Genomic DNA, 13,309 nt, shown 5'->3' on the forward strand with positions numbered 1-13,309 from the left:
TGGATGATACTGCGCATGGTCATCGGCTCCATCCCCAGATTGTTTTTCACCATTAGGGAAGTGATGGAGCTGTATAAGAGATAGTGATGTCCATGTGATATGTATCTAATTAAGATAATACTGGAACAGATAAAGGTAGCCGAGGAGGCGGGTGCAACTCTGCAGCTCTACATGCCAAGAACAGATGCATACTGGTAAGTAGCATTTTCCGTTCGAGGCATTTGAGCTGCAGATTGCACACTATGCATAGATTACATAGCAGTTCCTACATCTAGCGGCGACCACCAGTATCTGTTGCAGTTGTTTGAAACAGAGTCTTTAGTACAGCCTGGCCCACAGTATCTTGTTGTTTAGTTTGCACATCTGCACAGTAATAATGCTTTGTGAATGTGTGCGGGGTAGACCATGTGGCTGCTTTGCATATGTCATCTAGGGGAATGTTCCCTAAGAATGCCATTGAAGCCCCTATCTTCCTGGTAGAATGGGCTTTTGGTGGGATTGTTAATGTGCGTTTGGCTTTGATAACATATTTGTATACATTTAACAATCCACCTAGCGATCCCTGACTTTGAAATGGGATTGCCTTTATGTGGCGGTGAGAAAGACACAAAAAGTTGTTTTGTCTTACGAAAAGTTTGTGTCCTTTCAATGTAGTACAGCAATGATCTCTTGACATCTAAAGTGTGTAGAGCTCTTTCTGCGACTGTTTGAGGCTGCGAGAAAAATACGGGCAGCTCAACAGATTCATTTAGATGAAAAGGGGAAATGACTTTTGGATTAGTACGAAGAACCACTTTGTTATGATGCATTTGCAGAAAGGGTTCCTGAATGGTAAATGCTTGTAGTTCACTAACCCTTCTGAGAGACGTAATGACTACTAGGAAAGCTACTTTACAGGTTAGAAATTACAATTCGCATTTATGTAATGGTTCAAAGGGAGGTCCCATTAACCTTGTGAGAACCACATTTAGATTCCACACTGGTGCAGGTGGTGTCTTGGGAGGAATTATTCTTTGGAGTCCTTCCATGAAAGCTTTAATAGCTGGCACTCTAAAAAGAGATAGATGTTGCCTATTTTGCAAGTATGCCACAATGGCCGCAAGGTGTAACCTGATAGACGTGTAGGCTAAGTTACACTTTTGAAGGTGCAATAAATATCCAATGATGTGTTGAATAGACATGTCTAGAGGATTAATTTGGTTGTTCTGGCAGTATATGACAAACCTTTTCCACTTAGCAGCGTAACATGCTCTAGTGGTGGGGCATCTAGCTTCTTTGATAACGTTCATACATTCTGGGGGAAGGTTGAGGAAACCAAACTATGACCTCAGGATCCAGATCGCTAGGTTGATCTGAGCTGGGTCCGGGTGATCTCTCCATGGTTCTGCGTTAATAGGCGTGGAGATAGGTTTCGTTTTTGGTGTGGTACTACAGACCTCTGCAACAGCGTGGTGTACCACTGTTGTCTGGCCCAAGTAGGAGTGATTAGGCTGAGCGTTGGTGAATGTTGCTGTTGTTTGCGTACCACTAATGGAAGTAGTGGGAGAGGAGGAAAAGCGTACGCAAATAGTTTTGACCAGTTCATCCATATCCCATTGCCTTTGGACAATTGGTGTGGGTATCTGGCATTTTGCGTTTTTGTGGGTGGCAAAGAGGTCTATTTGAGGTTGTCCCCACATTTGAAAGAACGGATGAAGAACTTGTGGATGAAGTTCCCATTCGTGGATTTGCTGAGTTTGTCGACTTGGCAGATCTGCCATAGTGTTTTGTACTCCTTGGACGTGTTGGGCTAATAGGAAGATATTTAGTGGTATAGCCCGTCTCCATATCTGCTGTGCTAACAGAGAGCTGCAGAGAGTGTGTCCCTCTTGTTTGTTTATGTAGTACATAGCTGTCATATTGTCTGTGCGGACTAAGACAGCTTTGCCTGACACTTGAGTTTGAAAAGCTTTTAGGGCTAGAAACACAGCTAGTAACTCTAGGTGGTTGATGTGGAGTAGCTTTTGTTGCGGTGTCCACCTGCCTTGCATGGTGTGATGCAGGAGGTGGGCTCCCCAGCCGGAGAGCAATGCGTCCGCTCTCAAGACTATTTGAGGAACTGGCTCTAGAAACAGTCGCCCTTTGGAAAGGTTTTTGGTGTTCAACCATTGCAGAGAACGATGAGTCCGACCGTCTACCAACACTAGGTCTGTCAGTTGACCTTGAGCCTGGTTCTATTGTCGTGCTAGGCACTCAAAGTGGACGCATTTGCAATCTTGCGTGAGGTACTACGAATATGCAAGGTGCCATCATTCGTATGAGCTGCATGAACACTCGAGCTGGTAGCGAGTGTTGCGGCTAGAATTTTGTTAGGAGAATTTGTACGCTTGTTATCCTTGCTGGAGAGGGATAAGCTAGTGTTAGTTGGGTGTTTATTGTAGCGTCGAGATACTGTTGCATGTGTGAGGGTTGTAGATGTGACTTGGTGTGATTTACTGTGAATCCCAAGTCGTGAAGCAGTTGAATGGTAGCGTGAGTGTGTTGTACACACTGGCTGTATGAGCTGGCTTTTATGAACCAGTCGTCCAGATATGGGAAGACATGAATATGCTGTCTTCTTGAGTGTGCTGCTACTACTACCGCTAGGTATTTGGTAAACACCCATGGCACTGTTGTGACTCCGAATGGGAGCACTTTGAACTGGTAGTGCTGCCCGTCTAGCACAAATCTGAGATATTTTCTGTGCGCTGCGCGGACGGGAATATAGAAGTAGGCGTCCTTGAGATCTAGAGTGGCAAGGAAGTCATTTAGTACCAGTAGTGGAAGGACCTGTTGAAGTGTGACCATATGGAAATGGTCCGACTGAATGTAAATGTTTAGAGGTCTGAGGTCAAGGATGGGTCTTCGAGATCCGTCCTTTTTTGGCATTAGGAAATTCAGTGAGTATACTCCTTTGTTTTTCTGGTGCTCTGGAACTATTTCTATTGCATTTTTCTGCAGGAGGATATTACCTCTTGTCTGAGCAATGTTAAATGTTCCTGTGACATTGGACGCTGCCTGGGTGGTATGTTTGGGGGGTAGATTTTGGTTTCAGACAGAAACCTGATTGAATAATTTGTAACACCCACCTGTCTGATGTGATGTTTTCCCAGGCTGGCAGGTATCGTTGGAGTCTTCCCCCGACAGGAGTGGAATGGGACGGGGGAAGGGGCAGGGAGTCATTGGGCAGGGGTAGAGGCAGAGCGAGAGTTGTTATTTTCACCTCTGCCCTGGTTATTGTTACCCCTGTACCCACCTCTTTGGTAGCCCTTGCCGTAAGTGGATTGTGTGGGGGCTTTGTATGAGGCAGAGGCTGTGTCGGAGGAATATCCTCTGGTGGCACCTCTATAGGATGAGCGACAAAATGAACATCTGGGAGCCTGCGACTGCAGGGCTCCCATGGATTTGGCGGTGTCTATCTTTTTTCAAGAGATACATCCACATTGGGTCCAAATAGGTGTTGCTCATCAAAAGGTTGATTAAGAATGGCACTTTGTACCGCAGGTTTGAATCCTGATATACGTAGCCAGGCGCGTCTGCGTAGTAAGACGCTGGTGTTAACTGCTCTAGACGCAGTATGCGCTGCGTCAAGGGCACACCTGATGGAGGCGTTTGTAATGTATTTACCCTCTTGGATGAGTTTGTGTGCTCTATCCTTGTACTTATCAGGGAGGTGTCTCATTAGTGCATCTAACTCGTCATAATGTGCTCTATCATATCTGGCTAGCAGTGCCTGTGTGTTGGCGATACGCCACATGTTTGCTGCTTTGGACGCAGTTCTCTTCCCTGATGCGTCCACTAACTTAGACTCTTTATCTGGTGGAGCAGCATCACCTGATGTTTGAGAGTTTGCTCTCTTGCGTGCGTTGGAAACTACAAGTGAGTCTAGTGGTACTGGCCCTTTAATATATGCTGGGTCTGAAGGGGCGGCTTTATATTTCTTCTCTATACGAGGGTTAATGATTCGAGTTCTGACTGGATCTTTGAAGACTACAGAAGCGTGTTTAATTACTCCCTTAAGCATTGGTAAAATGGATGAATACCTTTGCGCGTTATCAAAGGTATCCATCAGGAAGTCTTCGTCTACAGGGTCTGCATGTATGTCTACCCCGTGATATTGTGCAGCCCTGTGTATCAATTCGTTAAACCCTATAGTGTCTTCTGGTGGGGAAGGCCTTGAGGGGTATAAGTCATCCTGAGGGACATTTGGGACATCTGGAGTGGTGTAATCATCCCATGGGTCAGGTGATCCTGTAGTTGTGGCTGGATCAGGCATGTTACCCCCCATATCATCAGAGCTATCATCCCTATGGTCTATAGAGGATGCTGGGTAATGCGGTGGTATGGGAGCCCGTGGTGATGGCATAGGTGGAGGAGAAGGGGAAGGCAGTCTTAAAGGCGAGGTAGCCATGTCCTTCTTTGAATGCGGAGCTGGTTTGTCCAGTGGTCGCTTCTTTGAGGCCAAAATAAACTGTCCAGTGGTTGGGTCTCTAGCCAGAGTCTTTTGAGCAGGGTCTGGATAAGCTAAGTCTTCTGCCCGAGGCCGATCTTTTGGTGCTGGAGAAGGTTTTGGCACCGAAGCTGCTTGCTTTGTTTTTTTGACAATGTCTTTTGTCGGGGAAACAGGAGTCTCTCGGCTCCGAATGTTTTTTCGGCTCCGAATGTTTTTTCGGGTCGGGTGTTGTTTTTGGATCCGGTTGTTTCTTTGGATCCGATGGATTTTCGGTTCCGGTGGTTTTTTGGATTCCGAAGCTTTGCTTGGTTCCGACCTGGGTTTCGGTGCCGAAGGAGTTGTGGGTTTCGGCGCAGATGGTCTGGACGTCGGCATAGCCAGTGTCGATGTCTTTTTCGGTGCCGGTAAGTTGGTGCTGGCACCATGCGAAGGCTGACTCGAGCCAGAGTCGCCTGAAGGCTTAATTGGCTTCTTAGCCGGGCCCGAAGGTGGGGCAGTAGAAGCAGAGTGTCGGAGTGCACCCGAGGGTGTAACCGGGGCCTTCTTTGGGGGTGTCGAGGAGGGGTCGACGGTCTTACTTACGACCTGCTGCGCTGAAGTGATGTCCTCAACATCCGAATCTTCTTCATGTTCAGAACCGCTGTCGACGTCTTGTTGTTCTGGGATGTTGACGCCTTCCTCAAAGATGTCGTCCGGAATGGAAGTTGAAGATAGACCCATTGTTCTTCTTGCTCTTCGGTCCCGGATAGTCTTTTTGGAGCGGAAAGAGGCACAAGCTCAACAGTCCTTTGCCTCGTGCTCCGGAGAAAGGCAGAGGTTACACACCTCGTGAAGGTCGGTGTGGGGAAACTTCGACCCACACCGAGGACACTTCTTGAATGGCGTCCTTTCCAGGAGCTGGAGTGGAGGCCTAGTTAGGCCCGAAGGGCGTCGACAATGACCGGAATCGAAGTATTCGACGTTGAAGAATAGCATTGAGTGGAAAAGCGTTCGAAATTTATTTTTTGAAAGTTGGTGAGGATTGCGCGCCAAAGGAATTAGGTTTCAACACAGAGCGTTGGAAACACATCCGAGCCCGGTGGCGGAAAAAAACTATCTGGGGATGGAGCCGATGACCATGCGCAGTATCATCCAAAGGAGGAGTCACCTATCCCGTGACTTCCAAAGACTTTTCTACAACAAAACAAACTGCAAACATCCGGGCCCAACACTAGGTGGCAATCTATGCATAGTGTGCAATCTGCAGCTCATATGCCTCGAACAAACTATTTCTAATACTGATTTTTTTTAACTCACTTCTATAGATTCAAAACACACTTTTTACCTTTTCTCTTGTTCGGAATTAAAAAATTTGGCCAAAACACCCCTTCTAACACTGGAAGCAAGTCTATTTTATTGTTCCCAATAGGAATACATTTCAGTGATCTTTGAGTAAAAAATTAAGATAAGAAGTATTACAAGCATAGGCCAGTGAGTAAACAGAATAGTCTGTCCAAATCTATTCAACTCCTATAGTGTATCGTCCCATCACTGAACACCAACCCATCTAATGTTACTTTACAAAATGAGAAGGTGATCTGAAACCCCCTATCCTTCCCTCACCCTTCAGGGGCAGATAATTTAAAAAAAGCAATATGTAGAGATGGGGCAAGGAAGTCTGCAAGGACTTTATATGACAAGCTTATCTGGGAGGTCCTTTGTCTGGCTGACATTATGTGCGAGCAGATTCCTTTTTTACTTTCGTATGCTACGGTTAGATGAGCCAGCATATAGTTACTAGCATTCAAAAGGGTGCTGCCAAGAACATCCTAGATAAAGAGCCGACTAAACACTTATAAGCATCACCAGCTTCCTGGCTAATGTATGAAAGTCTCAAACAGTCTTAGTCTTTGTTTCTAGGGAGGAGCCCGAGTTCCTACCATAAGGTTGTCTGATAAACAAAGCACTTTTGAAAAAACTATGTTTACATTGTTGAGGTTTAAGTGAAACTCTTACGGGAAATGTTGGTGTTTGTGTGATTGTAGAAGCAGTTCACCCATCCCTATTTGCAGCTATGGGCTGTGTGAAGAGAGGGCATAGTACCACATTTGCCCCATAGGAATGAAAGGCCAGGCCTTTGTGTGGTGGAAGAAGTAGATTGTAGCATTTGCCTTTAAAATACAAATTCTGAGGCTAATCCCAACCTCATTGCTATATGGCAGGGGAAGCACAAACAACCACCTTAACAATGTACTCAATGGCTAACAGACGTACATCATCTTTCATGGGCTCCCGCGGAGGGTTGAACTCTTCATGGTAGGAACGGCCACTTGCAATGTGAAACAATCTAAAAAATAAAAATAAATAATTCACACAATAAGAAAAAAAGGAAAGAGGAGAGAAAATTTAGAGAAGCAAGAAGAAACATGGGTCCCATATGGAGTATGACAAAAGATAGGCGATCCACAAAAGTACACCCTTACCGGCCACAGATCCTCCGGACAAGCAAAGAATCGTCCAGCTTGAATTCGACTACAGAATCTAGCTTCTCCTTCCGCTTTTCCAGAAGCTCATCTAGCTGCAGAGAAGACAATGCACATAAGAACAAGGGAGTTAAGTTCATATGTCAAATTAACCACTACCTCCAAAGCACCTGGAAAACACCAATTCCTGAATCCCTACACTCTTGCCTAAAATTTCAGGACAAAGCCTCAGTAAGAGGGCCTTCTCCTTAAACCATAGAATGGGTTAGCTTTGGCCACACCTGTGGGCCAGGGCAATTGCCCTCATTGAAATCTGCAACAAACAGGGTACAACAGATAAGCTTTACGGCTTGAATGTGCTTTGGTTCAAGCTGCTTTGATACACCCAAAAACTAGAGACTACTGTTCCATCTAAGGTCAGCAACCAAGCAAAGCACACTTATCTCTGACCTCTTTCACAAACCTACAGACCTTACATGCCCAAGACCCAGCTCAGGTCACTGACTTACCTCACCCACCATTAGGAAACAAAAGAGTGATAAAAACATTCCCATCCAAGGAAGCCTTATAAACGCAATGCCACACATCAATTCCTTTATACAGTATTGCAAGCTTAAAGCCAGCTCATGGTCAGACTTTGGTCTCTTCCAAGTTTTAATCAAACACTCTAGTCTCTTTACAACTGTTCTAGGGCAAGTTTCTTCTCCTCATAGACACCTACACTGAAACTGTTAAGTATTCTGAAGGAGTATTATGCAATATAGCTAGGATGAACTAAGGAATTATTAATACATCCTAATACAAGCTCACATCGCCAAAACACAACCATCCGATCCAGGAGGCGAAACCTCCTCACATCCCTAGTTTTGGAAAAGACACTAGCATCTTGTTGTGCCTCGAACTGTGTGCAGGTATTAATTCGTTCTTAAGAAGAAGAATAGTTTCAGTTTGAACCACCCACCATCTCAGCCTGCTTGACTGTGCGTGGAAAGCCGTCCAGTAGGAAGCCTTTGCTGCATGGGGGTGTTTCCAGATTCTTCTCAATAAGCTCCACCACCATCTCGTCGCTCACCTGGTAGAGTAGAAAAAGGATAAGAGAAATCTGAAAGCAAATTGAGGCTTTCCTATTTCACGGTTCAGCTGAGCTGATCCCAGCACTGAGACGGTGCAGAGATGTGAATACACAAAGTCCTTACCTGCCCTGACAGGGCCCATCACACTCTATGCTATTGTCTATGCTTGCAGCACCAAGCGGATGCATTTTAAGGGCAGCACTTCAAAAAGAGCACTTACACAAGCAAGCTTCTGTTCATGGGTGTCTTGTGTATGAAGGGGCACAGTTGTGAGTCATTCACAACCCGCAGTGTAATTGTACACAAATGCCCACAAAGTGATATATGTATAGGCTCATGAAGAAGCCAAAAAATTTAAAACAGCCACAATTCAAGTATTTCATAGGCAATGCACTTAGGAGTTAGTTTAAAATGCTTCGTGACTGCCAGTTGCCCGTATACTGGTAGAGTCTAGCCGATTTGTGACATAGAATTGGAAGTATGCATGCCACCTATAATCCTCTGTAGATTGCTAGGATTAATAAGCATTAGCAAGGCACATCAGTTTCGCCTATGGGTGAGCTATTGGCTTTATCAATCGGGTGGGGAATAATTGGCGATCGCCACTTAGTAGCGCTTTTTTCCCCTTCTGTCAGCTGGGAGGAGGGAAATAAAATATACGAGGTGGGGGGGGGGGGAAGAAACAGGATATGGGCATGGATAAAAAACAGGACGGATGGATGGGGTATAACATTAATAGTGCAGCATTTAGTGCAGTCCTTAAACATAAAAAATGGGCTAGAATTTCACAACAAGAACCATAAAATCAAGCATAAAACTGTCAATTATTTTATTGAAGTGTAGATGTGTGCACAACTCCATTATAATGTCCAACAGCAAACAAATCCATTAATTCAGCTCATGCGCAGAGGACATTTAAATATAAGCCAACAGACCGATCAACATTTTTATGAAAGCATGATCACAGTAATAATTTTAGACTCCAAAAGATGAATGCGTGTAGGCAGACAGTTTTTCTTTTACAGTTTTATATAGCGCAAACTCGATCCGAAGGTATTGGAGTATTTTTTTTAGGCATGGGATATTTAGTAATTTGTCCAGAATTACAGGACATTGACGTGAGGTAGAGATTAAAACCCAGTTCCAAAGTCAGCAGCTCTGGTCGTTATGCTACATCCTCCTAATCTGCGCCAAAGTACAAAATATTCAGATTTAAAAAGCCCACATCGCTTAGTGAATCGTATAACTCCTTCCTCTGGAGCCTTGTACAGACAAACAGCAAAGTTCAAAGTATCTTTACTGGCCTTCGTGCATTTGATGGCTAATGCCCTCCATTTGTGTCAAGGCTTTGGCATGTGCATTTCCTAGCTACAATGTACCCAATCAGTGAATTATTTTCAGTTCACAATGCAATCCTTTGCGCGATATTCATACATAAAAACGTAATATTTAAATAAAAAAGATAAAACAAGCATTTACAATGCAACGGTTTCGCCTTTGGAAAAGTTAGAGCTATTGGCATTGTAAATGACAATTTTTTTATTTATGTGTTTGTTTTGAAAACCGATAAATAAATGGCATTGTCATTTACAATGCCAATAGCTTAATCTCTCGCAAATGCCACACACACCCACAGAGAGCCCCTCCACACAGGGCCCCCCCCCACACACACCCACACAGAGCCCCCCACACACACCCACACAGAGCCCTCACACACACTGCGAGCCCCCCCACACACCCAGAGCCCACCCCACACCCAGACAGATCCCCCCACACACCCACAGAGCCCCCCACACACCCACAGAGCCCCCCACACACCCACAAAGCCCCCCACACACCCACAAAGCCCCCCACACACCCACACAGAGCCCCTCCACACACCCACACAGAGCCCCTCCACACACCCACACAGAGCCCCTCCACACACCCACAGAGCCCCTCCACACACCCACAGAGCCCCTCCACACCCACACAGAGCCCCCCACACACCCACACATAGTCCCCCCCACACACACAGAGCCCTCCACACGCCCACACAGAGCCCCCCCACACAGAGCCCTCCACACACCCACAGAGCCCTCCACACACCCACACAAAGCCCTCCACACACCCACACAGAGCCCTCCACACACACACACACAGAGCCACCCACACAGAGCCACCCACAGAGCCCTCCACACACCCACACAGAGCCCTCCACACACCCACACAGAGCCCCTCCACACACCCACACAGAGCCCCTCCACACACCCACACAGAGCCCCTCCACACACCCACACAGAGCCCCTCCACACACCCACACAGAGCCCCCCCACACACCCACACAGAGCCCCCCCACACACCCACACAGAGCCCCCCCCTCCACACACCCACAGAGCCCCCACACAGAGCCCTCCACACACCCACAGAGCCCTCCACACACCCACACAGAGCCACCCACACAGAGCCCTCCACACACCCACACAGAGCCACCCACACAGAGCCACCCACACACCCACACAGAGCCCTCCACACACCCACACAGAGCCCTCCACACACCCACACAGAGCCCTCCACACACTGCGAGCCCCCCTGTGCAAGTTATACACTGTTGTTAGAGATGAACCGACTGCATAGGTAACCAACAGGTGTAAAAAGGACTTCAAAGGTGACAGACTGGGGAGAGAGATGATGATGTAGGAGTGAGAGAGAGAGGGATTGTGCAGATAAAAAAGGAGTGTGAAAAGGGTTGTACACAGCAAGAAGTCTGAGAGGGAGTGTGTAGATAATGGGTAGGTTTGGGAGGGAGAAGTTCTTTGTGTAACATCAGGGGTACAAGGGATTGTACAGGCAACAAACAAGTGTGAAAGGGGCTGCAATGATGTACACTGGTGAAAGGGAGTGCTGCAGACAATAGCCCCAAAGTCAGTAGCTCTGACCGTAAAAGCCATAGCCTCTCCATGTTGTGTTCCAGATAGCTACACTTTGACACGCTGGTAACTGCAATGGGCATTTGTTCAAGAATATAAACTGCATATTAAGTATAGGGAAGATTACAATTGCAATTTATTTGCATGTGCCTAGCTTAAAGTAAAAAAATAAAAAGCACTGTGACAAAGTCTGGCCACGTCATACCGTTGTCCTTTTGTTTTACTTTAAGCTATGTAGCACAGCAGCTCGCACCGCTGTGCAACATGCAATTTTTTTTGACAAAGCCAATAAATCTTGCATAGGCGAAACCTATTGGCTTTGCCAATGCTTGTTTATTGGTATGTCAAAGTAGTTCTTTTAATGAGGATGGTGTAACACAGCAAGAACCAGGACGTGAGGTTGTAGTGGATCGCAGAAACATAGAAGCAGTGGGAGATTTGCAATGACGCCTCAGCACATTCACATTGCAGCCATATAACAGATCAACATTCGTTACATGAAGTTATCTTAGATTGTGGCATCTCACGGCCAGAGGGGTTGGTCTTGAGCTTGTTTTTGAGCAAGGCTAGAGACTAAAGAGGCGATTGAAGCAGCAGAGATTTTTAAATGTGAGTTTTTAAACTACAGTATAACGTTGTTGCCATATTTTGATAAAATGCGGGCCATCTCGTCTAAGCGATTCTTCGCAGTTTGCCCAATGTTTCAGAACCGAATCAAAATGTTATATTGACAATGGACAGTCCTGCCGCAGTTCCCTTTGTACTGACGAATGAGCAGAGATAGTGAGAACCCTAATTGTTGAACGGCATCTCCCAATCTAAACTGCTGTTGGGTCGCACTTTGTTTCTCTGCAAAGCAGAGTCCTTAATTGTGAGCACGGAGCACTTAAGAGGTCCCGACAGCTACCCCAGTTCATACTTTCATTTTACACAGGTACAGTGACATTGGGAGGCCAACTAATGTGTTGCCGTGCCTCTTTACACGCACCTGCAAGACGACGCCTCAAACATCTGGTGAAACAGCAACAGGAAGCAGAGTTTCCTGGTTCTGTTTTTAAAATGCGCTTTCAAGTCTAATTATTCGCACCGATGTCGGGGCACTCTCCTGTCCTGCGGAGGGTGGTACGAGAGAGGAGGTGACAGTTCCCGTGCACCGGCTACTGTGCTGGCAAGTGGCAAACACTAAGTTTACTTCCTGTTGGACGCCGCAAACCACTTCCTGCGCCGTTGCTCACAACCAATAGAGTCACTGAGTTGTCATGGCTACGGGGACGTTGCGCACGAGGGCTTCTCAGCCTAGAGTAGAACTGAGTTAATGCAAGAGTAAAACTTTAGCGCAAGGGGGGCGGGAGCATTTACAAGTGGTGCGGGAACGGGTACACGGAGAGCGGGAGGGGGGGCAGGGGCGGGAATGGGCACACGGAGAGCGGGAGGGGGGGGTCGGGAACGGGATAAAAACAAAATTATTAAACAAGAGCCAAACTCCTCCTCTTGCGGAAGACTGAAAGCCCTTTTACAAAGTCGGCCGCCCCATTCACCCGGTGCACTCGTGTGAGTGTTTGGAAAGAGCCAGCTGTGTGTAGACATAAACGAAGGACATCAGTTCCAAAATAGAATGAACTAATAGGAAGGCTTTAAAGTACAGAACGTCACGTAACAACTAGCGCGCGCATATAATTCGTGACATTTCTTAGTGGCATAACCCCGGAAGCTATACAAAATTTTGGTTTCAAATAACATTTTTGTTAATGCTGTAGAGAGCGTTTTCGGCATTTGGTACACTTGCCTGCTAATCACGGGTGTACTAGCGTTTGTAAATAACTGATGCGAATGGCTCCTTTTCCAAGTCTGTGATCAATGGCGATATAAACAAGTCAGGTCCCGGGCCGGCAGCCAATCACAGCGCGGCCCGGGGAATGACGTCACGGGGGTGTCCCGGCCGGCAGATTCGGGGGCGTGTTTTTCGCGCTCTCCCCTTCCCATTGGCTGGAAGGTAAAATTCCAGCCAATGGGAAGAGTAGAGGGCGGGACTTAAAAAAGACACAGAAACGCCCCCGAATCGCGTTTTCACAGGGAAAGCGTGATTAACAGCCAATCTCTTCCAATGGCTAGCCTCCATTTATGGAGCTAGCCAATGGAAGACAGAGGCGGGACGAAGCCCCATAGTGTAGGATCATAAGATTTCGCCCTGGGCGGAGCACCTGCTTTGCAGGTGCTACGGCCAGGTCGAAACCTAAAAAGGAGGCATTTGGCCCAAAACAGGGCAAAGTAAAGTTTATCAACACCAGTGACAAATGAAAAGGTAACTTGACACAAGTGCCAAAATGGTGGAACCCGTGTCCAATAATTTTTCGAATGCCTAACAAATAGTATGTCAAAGAGGTGAGTGTGGGG

The 13,309-nt window shown here is 46.6% G+C and overlaps 1 protein-coding gene across 2 annotated transcripts in view; it reads right to left on the bottom strand.

Moving 5' to 3' along the window:
* The window catches only part of AK2 (adenylate kinase 2), a 120,916-nt gene that overhangs the window by 19,707 nt on the left and 87,900 nt on the right, over positions 1-13,309 (bottom strand). For both annotated transcript variants that reach the window (XM_078680757.1, XM_078680756.1), the window contains exons 3-5: positions 7,895-8,005; positions 6,934-7,028; positions 6,725-6,797 (exon numbers count right to left, since the gene is read on the bottom strand). In XM_078680757.1, coding sequence (XP_078536883.1) covers positions 6,725-6,797; positions 6,934-7,028; positions 7,895-8,005 — 279 coding nt within the window. The remainder of the gene's footprint in view (positions 1-6,724; positions 6,798-6,933; positions 7,029-7,894; positions 8,006-13,309) is intronic.

This window comes from Lissotriton helveticus, chromosome 3_1, assembly GCF_964261635.1.
Source record: "Lissotriton helveticus chromosome 3_1, aLisHel1.1, whole genome shotgun sequence".
In the NCBI taxonomy this organism is placed as follows: Eukaryota; Metazoa; Chordata; class Amphibia; order Caudata; family Salamandridae; genus Lissotriton; species Lissotriton helveticus.